This window comes from Octopus bimaculoides, chromosome 18, assembly GCF_046866305.1.
Source record: "Octopus bimaculoides isolate indiv1 chromosome 18, ASM4686630v1, whole genome shotgun sequence".
NCBI classification, from domain to species: domain Eukaryota; kingdom Metazoa; phylum Mollusca; class Cephalopoda; order Octopoda; family Octopodidae; genus Octopus; species Octopus bimaculoides.
This window is the reverse complement of record NC_142945.1, coordinates 19,945,688-19,967,714: the sequence shown is the minus strand read 5'-3', so window position 1 is coordinate 19,967,714 and position 22,027 is coordinate 19,945,688. Positions and strand designations below refer to the sequence as shown.

Genomic DNA, 22,027 nt, shown 5'->3' with positions numbered 1-22,027 from the left:
ATATATATATATATACTTACATTATATGTGTGTTTGTGCCATGAGAATTTAGAAAGAAGTATGATAGTCAAGACCTTTAGCATATATTAATTTAGCATATTAGTTTCGGAAGAAAGAATCAAATTTAATCTCAGAGTTTAAAGTGTAACATAATTGCAGCAGTTTCTAGTAAACAAATCAGATTTATAAAATTGTGCACTTGGAATGAGATCGCTCAACTACCGGAGGTTTCTTGCCTTCTTGGACATCATGTAACAGAGCCACAACCTGTTAAAAAAAGAATTTAAATACTAATACAGAAATTAAAATTATTAAAAGTTGAAATACTGAAAGGTTTCTTGAGAGAGTTGTAAAATATATATCATAGCATACTGGTTTCTGAGGCGATGACTTCTGACCGAGACCTTTGGAAATATGCTGTGCGTGAGAAGACCCGGCAAGCCAAGTGAGGCCTAAATTGAAGGCCTCAGGCAGCCCACTTATACGTACCTTCCTTCAATGGACACTAAACTCCGCTTGCGAAGACCTGTTGAGGCAAGTGAAATCGAAATCGAATTAAATTCGATGACTGGCACCCATGCCAACGTCGTCTCCTTCATTGGAAACGAAACTTGGCTTGCGAAGACCTATTGGGGCAAGCGAAAGCAAAACCGTCAATGGCACCTGTACCCAGCATCGCCTTCCTGGCACGTGTAAAGACATTCGAGCGAGATCGTTGCCAGTGCCGTCGAACTGGCTCCTGTGCAGGTGGCACGTAAAATACACCATTTTGAGCGTGGCCGTTGCCAGTACTGCCTGACTGGCCTTTCTGCCAGTGGCACATAAAAAAAAAAAAGCCAGCAATTTTGGAGGAGGGTATAAGTCAATTATATCACCCCCATTCCTCAACTGGTTCTTATTTTATCAACCTTGAAAGAATGAAAGGCGAAGTTGACCCTGGTAGAATTTGAACTAAGAAGATAAAGACAGAAGAAATGCTACTAAGCACGCAAACAATTCTGCCATCTCAGCACCTTACAATATCATAGCATATTAAGAATTCTTTTAATTGGTACTTCAATAAAGCCACATCTGATTGAGTGAGTCACTAAGATACCAACTCGCAAATCCACAACTTAGATGTTGACATTGGTATTTCATTGCATGAATAACAAAGGTACTTGTGTTTTAATGGACTAGTTCACTATCATAAGCAACACAAATAATTTATAATTAGCAAATTATATCAGCTTTGATTACTGAGGCTAAATTCTCCAAACAGATCCAGCGTAAACTCTGGTGAAACTCAACGTGAATAAAATCCTCAGTAACATCAGCATTGTTAACAGATTTTTTAAAAAATTTCTCTTACCAATTCTGCTAAAATGGAAATTAACCAGAAAATATGGAGCATCAAATATGGACATTTTTCATTTTAAACAATACAGTTCATTTGCAGGTGGGAATATTTCTTCTTAACAGTTCAAAGATTATCTTCATGTCAAGCTAAATTGTCTATATCTTGTATCTACATGGAAGTTTTATTTATTAAAATGTGCAATTAATTTTATAGGTTTTATAGGTGAAGACGTGGATGTGTGGTTTAGAAGCTTACTTCCCATTCATGTGGTCTCAGGTTCAGTCCCACTGTACAACACCTTGGGCATGTTCTTCCACTATAGCCCCAGACAAACCAAAGCCTGAATTTGGTAAACAGAAACTGAATGAAGCCTGCTGTGTGCGTGTGTGCGTGTGTGTGTGTGTGCGTACACCCTTGCCTTGACATCATGTGATGATTGTAGATAAGCATCACTGTCATATAAGCAATGTTGTTTGTTTCCAGACTTTCATGAAAAATGTGTCCAGCCATGGAGAAATAATATTCTGCTAGGAAACAGCTAAGGGTTGGCAACAAGAAAAGAGCATCTGTAGAAAATCTGCCTCAACAAATTCAATCTGACCCATGCAAGCATGGAAAAGTGAACATTAAATGATGATGAATGATGATTCCATGAAGAAACACAGACACAGTTGCAAATATATATCATCATTATCATCATCATCATTTAACATTCGTTTTCCATGCTTGCATGGGTTAGATGGTTTGACTGGAACTGATAAGCAGAAGAGCTGTACCAGGTTCTAGTCTGATTTTGGCATCGTTTCTACAGCTGGATGCCCTTCTTAATGCCAACCACTCCAAGAGTATAATGGGTGTTCTTTTCTATGGATGGATGCCCCTCCTAATGCCAACCACTCCAAGAGTATAATGGATGCATTTATATGACACCAGTAATGGCCACAACTACGATTTCAAGGGTGCCATTTACATGCTACTGACAACGGCCACCACTACAGTTTCACTTGGCTTGACGAGTCTTAATGAGTCTTCTCAAACACAGCATATTGCCAAAGATCTCTGTCACTATTCATCACCTCCATGAGGCCCAATATTTGAAGATCAAGCCTCACCACCTCATCCCATGTTTTCCTGGGTCTACCTCTCCCACAAGTCGCCACCACAATTAGAGATCAGAACTTCTTTACACAGCTGTTCTCGTCCATACACATCACATGACCATACCAGTGCATTTGTCTCGCTTGTACACCACACCTGATGCCTCTTACATCCAGTTTTTTTCCTCAAGACATGTATGCTTTGTCACTCATGCACACTGACATTGCACATCCAGTAAAGCATACTAGCTTCATTTCTTTCAAGCCTTCACATGTCCTCTAGGGTCATAGCCCACAGACAACATACCGTCTGCCTTTAATTCTGAGGGAGAAGCCCTTTGTTACCATCAGAGGTGAGTTGTTTTATACATGTCTAAGAGTAAAAAAAATTATTATACTTAAAACCAGAAATAATAAAAATCAAAATGAAATGAGAAATACTGACCTTATCAGAGTCGGGGTAACAACAAGACTCAAGATGAGAGAAAAACAAATTTCCATTGATACTAACTTCAAAGGCACCTAAAAATTAAAGAATTCCAATTAAAGATATTTACACATTATATATTGAATCAAAGGGATTTCTTAACAAATATTATTAGGTAATAATTTAACCCTTTAGTGTTCAGATTAATCTGTTAAATATAATACTTTTTTCACTCAAATTGTTTTGAATTAATCATACATTATCTTACAGCTTTGAAGTTTCGATGGTGAGATAGTTTATTCTTAGAATGTCAATGTAGGTTAGGTGTGAGGGGCTAGATATGGCCAGTTTGAATGTAAAACATGTAGGATATTTGGGCCGGATATGGCTGGCTTAAACACCAAAGGGTTAAGAAAACCTTTGAAAACAATTTTGATTCCAATAAAGTTAAATAAATGTACAAGAAAAGTATTACAAGGAAAACAATAAATTTTATTCAGTATTTTAGTTACAAAAGATTTTTGTTGCATGACAGAATGAAAAAAATATATCATACCCCGTTTCTTGCTAACAGTATCCATTACTCTGGCTTCAGGAAACTCTCTGTAAATGGCTTTACGAAGTGATTCCATCCGTTTCCAACCCCCTCAGGATTGGCTAAAAGACAAAATCAAATACACTGTCTTAGAATAACTGTAACAGGCTAGTAAAGAATATAGCTAGAAAAGATAGGAATAAAAATATTCATGTGGCAGATTATATGCAATTTAACTAAAGGTTGCATCATATGCATATTCTTTCTCTTTTACTTGTTTCAGTCATTTGACTGCAGCCATGCTGGAGCACCGCCTTTAGTTGAGCAAATCGACCCCAGGACTTATTCTTTGGAAGCCTAGTACTTATTCTATTGGTCCCTCTTGCCGAAGCGCTAAGTTACGGGGACGTAAACACACCACCATCGGTTGTCAAGGGATGGTGGGGGGGACAAACACAGACATACACACACACACACACACACACACACACACACACACACACATATATACACATATATACAACAGGCTTCTTTCAGTTTCCGTCTACCAAATCCACTCACAAGACTTTGGTCGGCCCGAAGCTATAGTAGAAGACACTTTCCCAAGATGCCATGCAGTGGGATTGAACCTGGGGCCATGTGGTTGGTAAGCCAGCTACTTACCACACAGCCACTCCTATGGGAATCTTTTTTTTTTTTTGCTTATGCGTAAAAGGGAAAAATAAGAGTGAATATCTATTTTATGAGTGCTTTATATTAAGTCTATAAAATTGTACATAAAGTATGTAAAGTGTACATATAAAGTACATTAAGTAATCATCGTATTCCAATTTCTCCCACTTTTCAATGAGTAGCGGATGAGTGACTATCTTTCCATACAGTCACAACATAAGCTACACTTCCAGGTTTCTTGGATAAAGTTCTCACAAATAACCCAATAGATTTACTATTAATTCCGTGAAATATTCACAGGTCCCACTAGTATTAATTAATTTTCTAAGGCAGCAAGCTAACAGAATTGTTACTACACAGAAAAATGCCCAGCAGCCTGTCTTCTTACTGCTTAGCGGCATTTCTTCCTACTTTACATTCTCATTTCAAATACCACAAGGATTGACTTAGCCTTTCATCCTTTCACGGTTAATAAAATAAGTACCAGTTGAGCACTAGGGTTGATATAATTGACTTACCCTCTCCCCCAAAATTGCAGGCCTTGTGCCAAAATTTGAAACCAATATTAATTAATTTACTAAATGGGCGCAGGAGTGGCTGTGTGGTAAGTAGCTCATTTACCATACCAGCACAGTCTTCTCTCTTGCACACTACATCTCATGCCTCTGATACCCAATTTTTCTCCTAAAACACTTATACTCTGTCATACATACACACATCGCACATCCAGTAGAGCATGCTAGCTTCATTTATTTCAAGCCTTTGCAGGTCCTCTGGAACATGGCTGTTTGCACACAGGTATCATACATTCTGCTTTTCACTCGGAGAGAGAAACTCTTTGTTACCAAGAAAAGTAGCTCTCTGAACTTTGCCCAGCCCATTCACATTCTAGTAGCTATATTCTTAGAGCATCTTCTTCCACTGCTGACTAAGTAACCTAGGTAACAGAAGCTATCTACTACTTCTAAGTATCTCTCCAAGCATTTGATGAAGTCTATTTTCTGTACATTCCAAGTGTTATTGTACCTGCACATTTGCCACACGCAAAGACTATTTTCTCTGTTAACTTTCCTCTTATGTGTCCATAGCTTACACCAGGTACACCTTATGGAGTTTTTACCCACACCTTTTCTCTCTGAAAGGATTTGTGATTTGTCTGTTTTTCTACTTACTAAGACTTTGGTCTTTGCCAAATTAACTCTAAAACCTTTTGAATTTAGACCTTGCTTTCATACCTGAAATTTCTTCACCAATTTCATGTTGATAATAAATACAAAGACACACACACAAACATATGTATATGATAGGCTTCTTTCAGTTTTTGTCAATTAAATTCATTCACAAGATTTCAGCTGACCTGGAGCTATAGAAAGCACTTGCCCTGGGTTCCACACAGTGGGACTAAACCCAAGACCAAGTGAGTAAGAAGCAAACTTCTTACCACACAACCACATCTGTCAGTATTATTTTTTAAAGAAATATATGACCATACTCACCAGTATTCAATTTCCACACGAAGGTGTTTCTGTGACACAGAAGATTTTTCTGTGTCGTCAATTGTTGAGCTTGAGCTTCTATTTTCTGACATTTTTACTGGAGGTAAATCAAACGACACTTCGCTGATCTAAAGAAATGTTGTAATATTAAATAACAAAAGAGGAATTGTGAAATGAAAAACTTTAGTATTGAATATTAAAATTAAATAAAAAAATTAATGGTGATGTTTTGCAAAAAAGTACCCAACCAGTAACTTTTTCTTTTCTAAAATTCCATCATATTTGTTTATTTTAAACATCAGAGATTATAATTCTTTTAAAAGAATTCCGTTCTTTCAAATTTCAACTTTTTCGTTTTTGTTACTATTGGCTATAACTTTTCAGCATGCCACCCATTCAACTTTGTGTCTGCAAAACTTTCCAGAAAATGTATATCTCATTTATAAAATTTTATACAAATGTTCTTCAGATGGTGTAGATTGTGATTATATCAGAATTTGTTGCAAAAAATTTTTCAGCGTGGGTGGAGTTTCAGAAAATTCACAAGAGTCAACTTTATTTCCTTATAACTTTCAGAAAAATGGATATTATTAATGAAATTTTCTGCAAATGCATTTTAGATGGACGGTGTAGATTATAATTATATCAGAATTTAATGTAAAAAAAAAAAAAGAAGTGGATCTGCACATATACAACCTGATACACATCACAATTTTTTCAAAATTTCAAGTTTCATTTTGTTGATGCAAATGTAATGTGCATCAAGAGGCATGTGTATGCATCCACTAATCTTTTATCTTTTACTTGTTTCAGTCATTAGACTGTGGCCATACTGGGGCACTACCTCAAAGAATTTTTAATCAAATGAACTGACTCAACCCAGTTCTTATTTTTAAACCTGATAATTACTCTATTGGGTCTCTTTTGCCAAGCTACTAAGTTATGGGGACACAAACACACACACACACATATGACAGACTTGTTTCAGTTTCTGTCAATCAAATCTACTCACAAGGCTTTGGTCCTGAGGCTATAGTAGAAGACACTTGCCAAGGTTCCATGCAGTGGGACTGAACCCAGGACCATGTGGTTGGAAAGCAATCTTCTTACCACACAGCCACACCTGTGCCTATGGACTTGTACCCAGAGGACACTATGATGAATTTTTAGCATATCATTGTAGCTAATGGTGGAGCCTCAAGGCTTCAATGCTTTTTGGCAGGGACTGGTGTACTACACATGTCACTTCAAAATCTGAAGGCGCTCTCCCCCCCCCCCCCCCCGCCCACTTGCTCTGCTCCTCCTGTATGCTTTTTTTTGTTATGTTGACATAATTGTAATCTACACTACCTGAAAGGCATTTATAGAAAATATTTTAAAAAATATTAATTTTTCTGAAAGTTGTGAGGAAACAAAATCGGTGGTGGGGACACATTTGTGTAGGTATGCCAACTTCTCTCTCTCTCTCTCTCTCTCTCTCTCTCTCTCTCTCTCTCTCTCTTACACGCACACACACACAAATTGTTTCTGAACTCTATTTTAAACGAAGTAAATTACGATTCCACAAAACAAACAAATAAATGAAAACTAGCAAACCCAAAGTTTCGTTATTGGGCTGCTTATTCTACAACAGAACCCAAATACAATTACATACAAGCAATTGTGTGTGTGTGTATGAGGATGGGGGTAGAGCAGAAAATAAAACACAAATGATTAAGATGGAAAATCCATTAATCATAATAACTGGTGGCGTTGCCGTATTGGACTGCCATACTGATGGATTGAAATAGATATTAAATAAATTTCTGATTTAGGCCAACAATTCTGAGGTTAGTGGTCAGTCGACCACAATAATCGACTGGTACTTTTATATCCCGAAGAAAAGATGTAAGGCAAAATTGACTTCGGCCAGTTCGGGTTCTTCCCGTCTCTCATTGAATCTTGCTCCTCGCATTTGAATTTTAATACCACTCGGGGTACCCAACTCTTTCTATATATACGGAGACTACATCGTATTTTGTGTATAAGCTGGGATAACGTTTACTATATTAGCTTTCTCTGCCATTGCTCGATGTTTTTCTTGGAGTCGTTAAAGAAATAAAAGTAGCCAGATGACTGTAGACGAGGGTGTGTGTGTGTAACATGAAAAATCGCAAATAACTTGGATAAAACAAAAAAAGCGTAATACATAAATGAAAAGGTATGTAAAAAGTAAACATTTAGAAATGTGAAAAAATAAAAAATTAGACGCGTTTACCTTACGATATTTGGTTAATGATTAAATGTTATACTTGAATTTGGTGTTACACAACTAAAAACTAGTTTCAGCCTTCGGGGCGTTCAGAGACAGAATTTTGTTTTTATCTTCGTGCAGCGTCTCGCTTGATTTGCTTGCAAAGGCGAAGTAGGAGGAGGAGACATGAGTTTTTTTTTTGTTTTCTCCTTTTACTTATTTCAGTCGTTTGACTGTGGCAATGCCCTAGCACAGCCTCGAAGAATCTTAGTCGAACGAATCGACCCCAGTACTTACTTGTTTTTCAAGCCTGGTATCTATTCGATCGTTCTCTTTTGCCGATCCGTTCAGATACAGGAACGTAAGCACACGAAAACTAGATGTCAAGCTGTGATGGGGGACAAGCACAGACGCAAAAGCACACACACACACACATATATACATACACACAAACACGCCTGCACACACACACACATATAAACGCCTAGTTTAGAATAGAGGCAGCTGATAAAGGAATAGTTCCATAAGTGGCTCGTCCGTTTTCCTATGTGTTCATTCTGTTGTCTGTAAAAAAAAGTCCGTTTTTGTGCTTTATGTTCCCGTTCCTTTTCTGACGTCCTGTACCCTGATATGCATCTATATATATACATGTAGATGTAGGTATGTACATATATGTATGTATACATGCATATGCTCATATATCATTTGTATTATATATATATGTGTGTGTGTGTGTGTGTGTATGTATATATACATATATATATATATCACGGGCTTCTTTCAGTTTCCATCTACCAAATCCACTCACAAGACTTTGGTCGGCCCGAGACTATAGTAGAAGACATTTGCCCAAGATGCACTGCAATGGGAGTCATCAGCAACGAGGGAGACGTTATGCCTCGTCACTTTTTTTCATAGGGCTTAAGAATCAATGCCTCTGTGTGCACAGAGTTGTTGGAGAAAGTTATGAGGTTGGGAAGCAAACTTCTTACCACACAGCCAGATCTATATTTAAATGGTTTCAGTTATCAGACTGCAACCATACTGGAACACTGCTGGGAAGAGTTTTAATGGAGCAAATCAATCCCAGTACATAATTTTCAAAATAAGTCCTTCCTTCAACGTCGTCTCCTTCATTGGACACAAAACCTGGCTTGCGAAGACCTGTTGGGGCAAGCGAAAACGAAATCGTGATGGCACCTGTGCCCAGCGTCGCCTTCCTGGCACGTGTAAAGACATTTGAGCGAGATCGTTGCCAGTGCCGCTGGACTGGCTCCTGTGCAGGTGGCACGTAAAATACACCATTTCGAGCGTGGCCGTTGCCAGTACCGCCTGACTGGCCTTCGTGCCGGTGGCACGTAAAAGCACCCACTACACTCTTGGAGTGGTTGGCGTTAGGAAGTGCATCCAGCTGTAGAAACTCTGCCAAATCAGATTGGAGCCTGGTGTAGCCATCTGGTTCACCAGTCCTCAGTCAAATCGTCCAACCCATGCTAGCATGGAAAGCGGACGTTAAACGATGATGATGATGATGATGATGAAGTCTGGTATTTGTGTCTTTTGCCGAACCGCTAAGTAACAGGAATGTAATCAAACCAATACCAATGGTCAAGTTTTCTGAAAGTTATAAGGAAACAAAGTCAGAGAAGCACATTTGTGTTGATATGACACATATGCACACACACACACACACACACACACACATACACTGACACATACAGGGTACATCCAGTTTTTGAGGTCATTTGTATGAATTTAGAAAAAAGATGCATAGCTCATCAAAGAAAAGGTGTATTTGAAAACAAATTAGTACAAATAATCTAGAGAATCCTTTTTATCACACCTATTCAATGAATCTACTGTTAGCATCAATGACTGCTTCAGTACAGGGTCAGAAGCAGTGACATGCCCAAATCAGATCAATTTTTGATATAGTTCTAGTTGTGGCTAACTTGGGAGATTGAGTGGGGGTGGTGATTGACCTTTCATTTGACTATGTCCCTTACATAATAATTCAGTGGACTGCAGTTGGATGATCTAGGAGTCCATGCATCTGAGGGAACAAGATCATGGAGATTGGCACACATCCATGCTTGGATTGTCCTAGCCTAATGAGACCTTGTTGGAAGATATGCTGTCTTCCGTTGGCACATTCTGTCTATCCAAGGCCTCACAACTTCTCCAACATCTCTGTGCAGACAGTAGCATTGACTTTTTGATATTAGATGATGATGATGATGATGATGATGACGATGACAACAACAATGACAACAGCAATGACAATGGATGGCTGGACAGACAGATGGTTGGAGGGTCTGATGGATGGATGGAGAGAAAGGGAGAGAGAGAGAGAGATGTATGTATGAATAATGTAGGTAGGTAGGTAGGCATAATTTTATATCAATAAAAAAAGTAATTGGATAATTTCTTTTATTTAACTTAAAATTTTTTAAAATTCCTAACTCAGTCTTTCTTTGTACTGTGTGGCTGGCAGTCATAGTACAACATTAAAAAGATCCTTCCATCCCTTGCCAAACTAACACCAAACTACATTCTTGATCATGTAACGAATTGTTCAGGTTTTGCTTTATACTGAATTAGCCAGCAACAAAGGTCATAAAGAAGTAATGAATGCAAGCCAATGACAGAGCATTTTTATATTCACTTGAACTAGAATTTTCAGGTCACACCTTATCATTTTAAACAAAAATTGATTGACTAATTATGTAAATCTTTGATAGTCACAAAAAGACAGGATAGTCACAATTTGATCAGGAGTTAAACAACAACTAATTAATGCTAATTAATTCTCTTGCAACACCCGGGCTGATTGATTGGCCCAAATGATACAAGCTGAAAGGACTTTGAAGCCAATCCATTAGCCTGATGAAACAAACATTTTGAAGTGTAATAGCCAATCAGAGATCATCTTGCAATAGATATGATATAAAACTATATAATATATATCATCATCATCATCATCATCATCGTTTAACGTCCGCTTTCCATGCTAGCATGGGTTGGACGATTTGACTGAGGACTGGTGAAACCGGATGGCAACACCAGGCTCCAATCTAATTTGGCAGAGTTTCTACAGCTGGATGCCCTTCCTAATGCCAACCACTCAGAGAGTGTAGTGGGTGCTTTTATATAATTTTATATATAATTTTACATATTAATAAAGTAGTTTTATGCACTTTATCCTTTGTTTTCTACATGCATCAATTTCAATCACAGAAAAAACTTTGCTCTTTTAGGATACACATACCAAAACACTGTGTGTGACAAAAGCGTTAATGAGACATATTCCTGTTAACTCCCTCCAGTTCTTCCTTCAGTAATTATTAGGCTTTATATTTTTTTATGTTTTATATTTTTCATACCTGAATTTTAATTCTTTTTATCAGTTAATTAGTTGCTCCTAGACAGGTACATTTGAAGTTGAACATCTTTATACCAGCATCTGCAGGAAAACTATAAGTGGGAACAGCAGCAAGGGCTCTCTGTACCTTGAACAAAGGAATTTTTGGCAGCCTTAAATAGCAGGCATGATAAACCAGAGAAAATTCTTATACCCTTTAACACCTGCATCTGGGGTGATTACTGCCTCCTCACACTCACCTTTGAGTAGGTAATATGATTCCAGAGCCTGGGGAAAAAATGTGAGAAGTTATGTTGGTTACAGTAGAGATAACTAGAGATTATAGTAGAGATAACAAGAAAAAAGTAAGTATATTGAACTGGTCTGGTTAGAGATGCTAAGAGCAATCAGAAAAAATATGGCATTTGTAAACTAGTAACTGAAGCATGGTGATGAGTGAATATTATGCCTATTGAGTCAAATAACCAACTTTAGGATCTAGTCTATATTTGGGTGTGTAGTAGTAATTTCATCTGTGACAGGTGAACAGCATTTCAATGTTGTCCTACTTGGGCTGCATAGAAAGCCGACAAAAACTTTCCTGTTTATTTGGCTCAACAGAAACCCTGGAAAGAGGAAAAAATATTCAAATGGCTGATGGAGAAATATATACCTAATAAAAACAAGCTGTCAGGTGTCGTAATCAATTCAGATTTTTAGTAGAATTATTATCAAGTCAAGAGGAGATCTTTATTTAGCTCAATGAAATTTCACCTGTCTCAGATGAAATTACTACTACTCACCCAAATATAGACTAAATTCAAAAGCTGGTCATTTGACTCAATAGGCATAATATTCACTCATCACTATGCTTCAGTTACTAGTTTACAAATGTGCCTCTAAATGAGTTGAACACATGTTGTCACCAAAACTAATTTCACTAGAAATCCCAGATATCAATTAAATTACTTGAAAGTGTAATCACATTAGTAACAGTTGTCTTCATCATCAGTTTTCTGGTATATAACTTAAAACACCTTTTACATGATTAATTGATCTGCTAGAAACATCTACTAAACTTCCATCAAATCATAGATTACCATCTTAACCCATTAGCATTTAAACTGGCCATATCCAGCTCAAATATTCTACTTTATTGTGTGATCAAACCAGCCAGATCCAGCCTCTCACACCTACCCAACAATGTCATTCTAAAAATTATACCACTGAAATCTCAAAACTATGAGATAATGCACAATTAATTCAAAACAATGTGAATAAATAAGTATTACATTTGACAGAGTAATCTGAATGTTAAAGGGTTAATAGAAGGGCACATGGGACGATGTACTCGCTGACTTACAAAAGAGAATAGATGGTCCCAGCTAGCATGTCGTTATTCATATTGTCTGCTCAACCAGGACATCAACAACTCAACTTTTCACCACCACCACCACCACACCTTGATATTTTTCTTTTACACATCATCTTGTGGCAAAAGGAGTAAATCTTAAGATACTTTGTCAAATACATGCTTCACTCTTTTTTTTAATTATTATTATTAATTAATGTCATAGCATTTGAAACATTCTGAACATAAGTTCACAAAATCAATATAAACAGCAGGTTGCAATGTTTCACCAAAAAGGAGAATTATAATTGTCACTAAATGTGATTAGGGTGTTTAAAAGCACCTATATTGCTAGAAATAAGAGCTAAAATGCTCTAATATTGTAGTTAACACACTTGAATGAAAACATATACACTAACACGGACCATAATTGTCCAAAAAATGCTGACTGAGAATTCTTAACACTGACATCAGTTTTGGCAATTTCCGTCTGTTTATATTAATTTTGTGTATACATATTAGCAAATTGCTAAATCATCCATTAATTTGGATGACAAAAACATATATACTAATGGAGAAACAGGTCCAGAAAAAGCCGAACACTGAGCTGGCTTAACTGAAGAGGCAACGGAAATTACCGAAACTGATGTCAGTCTTAGGAATTCTCAGTCGGCATTTTTCAGACAATTATGGTCTCTATTAGTGTATATGTTTTCTTTCATGTGCATTAACTACAGCATTAGAACATTTTAGCTCTTATTCCTAGCAATGTAGGTGTTTTTTAACACCCTGGTCACGTTTAGTGACAATTATATATATAGGCATGGCTGTGTGGTAAGAAGCTTGCTTCCCAACCACATGGTTCCCAGTTCAGTCTCACTGTGTGGCACCTTGAGCAAGTGTCTTCTACTATAGCCTCAGGCCAACCAAAGCCTTGAGAGTGGATTTGGTAGACAGAAACTGATAAAAGCCCATTGTATATATATATATATATAGATAGATATGTATGTATATGTTGTGCATCTGTGTTTGTCCCCCCGCCATCATTTGACAACCAATGTTGGTGTGTTTATGTCCATGTAACTTAGCAGTTCAGCAAAAGAGATCGATAGAGTAAGTACTAGGCTTACAAAGAATAAGTCTTGGGGTTGATTAGTTTGACTAAAGGTGGTGCTCCAACATGGCCACAGTCAAATGACTGAAACAAATAAAAGAATATATGTGTGTGTGTGTGTCTTTGAGTCTGTTTCACACCACATTTTGACAACTGGTGTTGGTGTGTTTATGTCCTTTTAACTTGGCAGTTCAGCAAAAGAGACTGACAGAATAAGTACCAGGCTTAAAAAGAAAATAAATACTCATCAAACTAGTAAGACATGTTAGACTACCGTGACTGCGTAATTTAAAAAAAAAAACCCCCAGCTCAGCCTACATATTTAATGCAGTAGACATTTTCACCAAACTAGTTTTTTCAAAGAAGTGATTATTTGTTATTTGTGCTTATTGGATTCAAATTTCATTACATACGAAATATATGTAACAAAAGCTGAAGGACAATCTTAAGAAAATATTGTACTCACTTGAACTCCTCAGAACTAAGATTTTACATTTTGTTATAGATTCTTTCAACCAAAAACTTCCACCCCAAATTAATGAATAATGTATTGGGTGTTATTGTATATTTGTGCACAATCATAACCTAATTATTCCATAAAGTATGCAATTTTTGTAACTGATAAACACATGTGAAGGTGTATGGCCCAATGGTTAGGCTGTTGCACTCATGATCGCTAGATTGTGGGTTCAATTCCTTGACTGGGTGGCGCATTGTGTACTTCATTTCACATTGCTCCAGTCCCCCTTCGATCAGCCGGGATTGTTGGCCGGCTCACCTAGCCAGCAGGGTGGTACCATTTTAAGGCTAAAACAATGTAAAAAGCGCATTGTGACTAGTGATGTGTAACATCTGATAGCCTGGTTGATCACATGATCACATGAACAAACAAGCAATAAATACCTAACTAAAATATATGACAGTTGGCTGAGTAATTAAGAGACAACATTGAGATATTGTCAAGTGATTACTTTTACTCTTTTACTTGTTTCAGTCATTTGACTGCGGCCATGCTGGAGCACCGCCTTTAGTCGAGAAAATCGACCCCAGGACTTATTCTTTGTAAGCCTAGTACTTATTCTATTGGTCTCTTTTGCCGAACCGCTAAGTTACGGGGACGTAAACAGACCAGCATCGGTTGTCAAGCAATGCTAGGGGGACAAACACAGACACGCAAACACACACACACACACACACATATATATATATATATATATATACATATATACGACGGGCTTCTTTCAGTTTCTGTCTACCAAATCCACTCACAAGGCTTTGGTCGGCCCAAGGCTATAGTAGAAGACACTTGCCCAAGATGCCACGCAGTGGGACTGAACCCAGGACCGTGTGGTTGGTAAGCAAGCTACTTACCACACAGCCACTCCTTGGTTAGATTAAATTATATCAATAACAATGAAATCCTCTATCAGAGCCTTACATCATGCTTTACCCCATTCCCCTTCATGTTATGAGAAAGCTGGTTTCAAATTTTAGCACAAGGCCAGCAAGTTTGAGGGAGGAAGTAGTGATAGAAGAGATACAATGAAGAAATTGCTTGTGTCAATGAGTCAGAAGTAGTAATGTGTTGGTGAGAGAGTCTTTGTCAGCCAGACGGATTGACCTTCTTTTAAAAGTAATTTAGGATGTTTGTGTGTAGCAATAGCATTGTCCCAGATGTGGCAACAGTATTACATTCTATGTTTTATTTGAACTTTGTGGAGAGTCAACAGCTGGGTGAGAACTAAAGTGTATTACCAAAATTCCTGATGAGGAAGGCTAGTCTTTGGAATACAATATTAGCTGTGTTATGAATAACACAGCTAATCTTTGTTTCAGTCATTGAACCACAGCTAGAGCACTGCTTTGGGAGGTTGTTAGTGAAATTGACCCCAGCACTTGAGTCTGGTACTTGTTCATTTGCTGAATCACTAAACCACTTGTTGTTAAGCAATGAGGGAGGGGGGCAAAAACAGAAAAACACACATACACACATGCATACAAGCCATGGGCTCCCTCACAGTTTCCATCTACCAAATTCACTCACAAGGTACTGGGACTGTACCTAAAACCACAGGGTTGCAAACTGAGCTTCTTAGCTGCACAGCCCCGTTTTGAATGTGGAATTGCTAGGAAAGATCAGCAGAGATCAGGAAACTACTAGTTGTGGTTATTTCAATGGCTTTAATTATGTCAACCAATCTTTGATATGAACAGTAATTGTGTCTTTGTTGACCAAGTCATAATTATATGCTATTGGAGAATATTTTTGAGGTCTCTATTGATAGGGTCAGAACAGGTTTAATGTGAGGTACCTAGACAGTATGTGGATGGTGTATGGAAGATTGGGAGATGGTGAAGAGCTGACATAATCTGAATGGTAGACTGCTTACTCTTTTACTTGTTTCAGTCATTTGACTGCAGCCATGCTGGAGCACTGCCTTTTAGTTGAGCAAATCGACACCAGGACTTATTCTTTGTAAGCCTAGTACTTATCCTATCGGTCTCTTTTGCCGAACCGCTAAGTTACGGGGACTTAAATACACCGGTATTGGTTGTCAAGCGATGTTGTGGGGACAAACACAGACACACAAACACACACACAGACATAGATATACATATACATATATACGACAGGTTTCTTTCAGTTTCCATCTATCAAATCCACTCACAAGGTTTTGGTCGGCCTGAGGCTATAGTAGAAGACACTTGCTCAAGGTGCCACGCAGTGCGACTGAACCCTGAACCATGTGGTTGGTAAATGAGCTACTTACCACACAGCCACTCCTGCACCTATATCCTGCTGTTAGCAATAATAATAAGAAAGTCATTAACAGATAGGAAAAAAGAGTGGGCTTAAGAGTTGATAAAGTGTAGATCAGAGAGACCGGAGACAGAGATGTACAAGGTGCATTTGAGAAGTTTTGGGGCTTTTACAAGAAAGACATTTATTAAATTCAAAGAAATACAAAACACTAATCACTTTCAAAGTAGGATCTTCTGCATTTGTAACACTCCAACCACTTTGTGAAAGCCCCATGAAAGTCCTCCAAAGTGAAGGTGCCCAGGACCCATGTCACAGCCTCCATCTTCTCAATGTCTTCAAGACCACTGCCCCTGGGGTTCTCCTTCAGTTTAGGGAACAACCAGAAGTTACAGGGAGCAAAGTCTAGACTGTAGGAAGGGTGAGGAACAGTGCTGATTCTCATCTCTGTCAAGTAGTTGATTACATTACCAGGGTGGAATTGTGGACTAGTGCATCATCTTGGTGCCGGTGCCACCAACCCAAGTGGAAGAGCTCTGGCCTTTTGTGATCTCCCTCAGAACCTCCACAAAGTACTCTTCATTAAATGTCTGACCAGAGGAAACTCAGTGGATGTAAATGATGCACTTGCTGTCGAAAAAGGGGATTGTTGTGAATTTCCTGGTGGACTTGCTTTGCCAGGTCTTTTTGGGTCTAAGAGAGCCAGAACTCTTCCATATGGTACTCTGTCTCTTAGTCTCCAGATTATAACAGTAGATCCAGCTTTTGTTACAGGTTGCCAGAGGCTCAAGTACTCTTGTATTGGCAGTAATGAGCTCAAGCATCTCCCTGCTGTCAGCAACACATCTTTCCTTCTGTTTGTCACTGAGCACCCTGGGAACAAACTTTTCCCAAATTTTGCACATGAATAATTTTGCATACAAGAGTCACATCAACTCCAAACTATACGCTTATTGTCTTTATAGGTACATGATGGTCTTCATCTAGAAAACTGTGAAGTTTCTCAACTAGCTCTGAGGTTCTGAGATCGCTCTCCCTCTTACACCTCTCATTGTTTCTCCCCTCCCCTCTACCATCTTTGAACCTCAGCTCATACAAGTTAATCCATAATCAATCTGAAGCACTTCGCAGGTTTCTGTAGCATTTTTGCCCAGTTTAATACAAAACTTGATTGTATAGCAAGCTTCCAAATTGTCTTCATGTTCCGACTGCATTCTGCAAACTTGTCAGTTGTGACAAGCAGTGTTTAGTAGGGTTTTTTCAAAGAACTGTTACAGCTGTCTCCTTCATTCTAGAAAAAAAAATTCGTTGGCAGGTCAGCTTATTAGATGTCTAATAATGATATACTAAAGTTACAATAATCTAGGACAGTTATAATTGCCTCTCCTAAAAAAGTCTCAAAACTTCTGGAATGAATCTCGTGCCAGTACATTGGGAGCCCCATATCAGACATGATTTATTGAAGTCAAGTGCAATCCTGTATACATAGAGAAATATGTAAATTTGTACGCATTTTCTACATACACTAATATTAAACAACTGATAAGAAGACTGAAAGAGAAGAAAAAATGATTAAGAAACAACACTGAATCATGATATATTCATTTTTTATTTTAATCACCAAATAATTCATTTTCAGTCGAGTTTTTCACTGGTTATTCCTCACAATTTATCCAACTCTGGTCAATACATGTTTAGACCAGAATTTTCATAACCAGAAATAACCAGTAAGAAAGTCAAAATGAAAATTTTTTAATAAGTCAATATAAAGTATTTTTAGTTCTACAATTGTTACATACAGAATTTTCAAAAGAAAGACACTGAATAATTTCGAATTCACCCTTGACTAGAAACGTTTTGCATATTTACTTTGAAATAAGAAAAAAAAGAGAAACTATAGAAATAGAATACTTAACGTAAAAGACAGCTGGAATAGAGAGAAGGAGAAGAGAGAATGAGGTTAAAGATAGAATCATGGTAAGTATGTGAAGAGGGAGAGAAAAGAGAAGAATAGATGAGAAGAAAAAGAAGAAAGAATATGAAAGGCAAAAAAAAAAAAAAAAATACATGTATAAAGCTAATTAGCACCTCATCATGAAGGCAAAGAGTAATTAGATCACTTAATTGAAGAAGTGACATATTTTGATGCTAGGCAGCAAGGAGCAACATAGTGGATACAACAAATGGAAGCTTTCAAGATCCACTGTGTATCCATATACATGGACACTCCTACTCTCCTGCAGACATACCTGTAGCCACATGGAATTAAGAATGGCCATCTACCATAACAACAGACTACTCAGTATTAACTAGTACTTGTAGGTGCCGCTTACCACATACACTGTGTGGAAAACACCTCAGCATCTTCCACCAATGAACAAAGTTAACTCATTCAATCAGATGAACTGTTGTCGTTGATTGGGCAAATACTGAGTGGGTACTGGGTAAATATCTTTACTGTGACAAAACAGGTTGTATGATATACCATAATGTTGGAATATAAGCCAGTCCATGTCTATATGTCAGTTCAATGAGGATTTAAAAAAGAAGACAATAGTCAAGACCTTTAACATATATTAATTTAAAATTAAAAAAGAAAGAAAAAGAAACTCAAAGAGTTTAAGGTGTAACAATTGCAGAAATTTCTGGAAAACAAATTAGTTTTATTGAATTATGCAGCCTGAGCTAGATTCCTCAATAACAGGGATCGTCTTGCCTGCCTGGACATCATGTAATAAATTCACAATCTGTCAAAAGAAAAAAAAAAAGACAATTTGCATTTAGAGAACTGACTTAAAAAACTTAAATTCTATTTTACAGAAAATATTTAATCAAATTTTGTCTCAGTTTCTGAGATGAAAAATTATAATTATTATTTGCTGATGTATTTGAACTAGTGTCCTCATCTTGATTGCTAATATACCATTTCCCTTTCATCAGATGTCTGTCATTTTCTTGGAATTTCAAACTGAACCCTTTGTTAATTCCTTTGAGATACATTACTTCCATTCCATTGTCTACACCAGAACCATTGTTGCATTAGTTTTCTACTTGCATCGCCACTTGCTCATTCTGCTTGAACAAGAGTCTACTTATTGTCTGACTGATTCAGGAATAGAACTCAAGCCCACTGGCTAAACTACTACAATTAACACTCAATCAATGCTTTTATTACTAACCCACTGTCTTGTAAAACAATTAAGTGATGGAAATTAAGAGCTTTAAACAGTTCTTATTTTCTTTATGGTCATAGGCTTAATAGTCTTCTTTCCTTAATTGAAGGTCCTCAGATGGTGTTTATCTCTATGCTAAGATGACTGAAAGAATAAGTACAAACACTGAACTCTGATAACTTCCTACTGAGGTTATCAAAAATGGGGATTCCATATGAATTTTTGAGAACCTTACTAAATATGACAGGCACCTGAACTATGTCAGAGGGCATAACAGCTGAAACATTATAACTATCAATATGAGGACACTAGTCTGAATATGTTAGTGTAAAATATTAAACCCTTTCAATACCATATTTCAGTTGAAATACAGTGCTTTTGTTTCAATTGGTTTCGAAAATGAAGAATTTAATAAAATAACTTTGTTGTTTTTAAGCTGGTGCTTGGAACATAAATTAGCATGAAATTTTGATGGAAGATTTTCATTTATAGCAGGAAGTTCCAGTCACAGAACCAGGGGTGGCCTCATGTGAGTTGGTATCAAAAGAGTTAAATGAGATTTTTAAACACAATTATAAAAATTCTAACTATAAGAATATATCTTGTTATTGTTGATACATCCATAAATTCACATCTTAGTAACTAAGATACCAACTTACTGAACCATATATTATCACTGGTACTTCATTTTACATATGACAGATATTTATGACTTAATAGGTCAATTAACCACTGAAAGTAACATCAGTACTTTATAATAAGCAAGTTATATTAGCTTTTAGTGCTGAGACTAAATTTTCTAACAAACCAGTGTAAACTCCGTTGAAACACATGAATGAAATTGTCAATGTCTTCAGTAAAGTCAACATTAGAAATATTTATTTTATTTTTTTTTTTAATCAAATCTTACTAATATCTTTTATCTTTTACTTGTTTCAATCATTAGACAGTAGCCATGCTGAGGCACCACTTTGAAGAGTTTTAATTGAAAAAAATCAACCCAATTATTATTATTTTTTTTTTAAGCCTGATACTTATTGTCCCTTTTGCTGATCTGCTGAGTGATGGGGTCACAAACAGACCAACACCAGTTGTCAAGCAGTGCTGGGGGGACAAACAGAGGCACAAAAACACGCACACACAATACACACACACACTAGACTTCTTTCAGTTTCCATCTACCAAATCCACTCACAAGGTTTTGGTGAACCTAAGGCTATAGTAGAAGTCATTAGCCCAAGGTGCCAAGCAGTGGGAGTGAACCCAGAAACATGCGGTTGGGAAGCAAGCTTCTTACCACACAGCCAGGCTTGCACCTGGCTAAAAAAATTTTTAAAAAGCATGTGCTCTACAAATTTGGATATTTTATTTCTTAAGCTAAACATTTTTTTTTCTTTTGTTCTTGAAGAGACTATCCTACTTCTTAACAGTTCAAATGTCATCACAGTGTTATCAAGATAAAGTGTATGTAAATTCTATTTACTGAAGTATGTTATAGAATCCATAATGATACTCAAAGGTAGTTGTAGACAAATATCACTTTCAAGTTTTGGTACAAGGCCAGCAATTTTGGGGAAGGGAACAGTCAATTAGATTGATCCCAGTGCAGAATTTGAACTCAAAACATAAAGTCAGATGAAATGCCACTAAGCACTTTGTCCAGCATGTTAATGATTCTGCCAGCTTGCTGCCTTGCTGTAGATAAATATCATGAATTATTTTATTCGTTCTTTATATAAACGAAAATAAAAGGCAAGGGTATGTGGTAAAGAAGCCTACTTTGTAACCATGTGGTTTCCGGTTCTGTCCCACTGCACAGTAAATTGAGCAAGTATTTTCTATTATAGCCCCAGACAAACCAATACCTTGTGACTGAATTTAGTAAATGGTAACTCAGTGGTAGCTCATCATGTGTGTGTGTGTGTGTGTTGCAACTTACTTGGTAACTTCACAAGTGCTGGTGTCCAAAAAATGCACCCAATATACGCTGTAAGGTGGTTGGCATTAGGAAGAGCATCAAGCCATAGAAAACATGCCAAAGCTGACAATGGAGCTTAGCACAGCCCGGTGGCTTGCTACATCATTTCAAACCATCCAACTGATGCCAACAAGGAAAATGGACATTAAATGACAATGGTGATGTTTGTGAGTGTGTGAGCGTCTTTGTATTGTGTTTGTCCTCCCAACAATCACAGCTTGACAACCATTGTTGGTTTGCTTATGTCCCTGTAACTTGGTGGTTCAGCAAAGAAACCAGGAAAATAAGTACCAGACTTAAAAAAACAATGAGTACTGGTGGGGTAAATATGTTCAATTAAACCCTTCAAGGTGGTGCCCTAGCATGGCAGCAGTCAAATAACTGAAACAAAATAAAAGAAGATAATTAAAACAAGAAACAAAAAGCAAAGTCAAATGGAAATTACTGACCTGTTCAGAGCTAGGGAATGAAAAAGATTGAAGACGAGAGA

General features: G+C 37.2%; 1 protein-coding gene across 1 annotated transcript in view; it reads right to left on the bottom strand.

Moving 5' to 3' along the window:
- Positions 1-8,365, bottom strand: part of LOC106877867 (uncharacterized) — an 11,191-nt gene extending 2,826 nt beyond the window's left edge. The window contains exons 1-5 of the mRNA XM_089365915.1: positions 7,824-8,365; positions 5,567-5,694; positions 3,420-3,520; positions 2,882-2,958; positions 1-267 (exon numbers count right to left, since the gene is read on the bottom strand). The exon at positions 1-267 is cut by the window's left edge and continues 2,826 nt beyond it. Coding sequence (XP_089222041.1) covers positions 184-267; positions 2,882-2,958; positions 3,420-3,495 — 237 coding nt within the window. The 5' untranslated portion in view covers positions 3,496-3,520; positions 5,567-5,694; positions 7,824-8,365 and the 3' untranslated portion in view covers positions 1-183. The remainder of the gene's footprint in view (positions 268-2,881; positions 2,959-3,419; positions 3,521-5,566; positions 5,695-7,823) is intronic.
- Between the last annotated feature and the right edge of the window lie 13,662 nt (positions 8,366-22,027).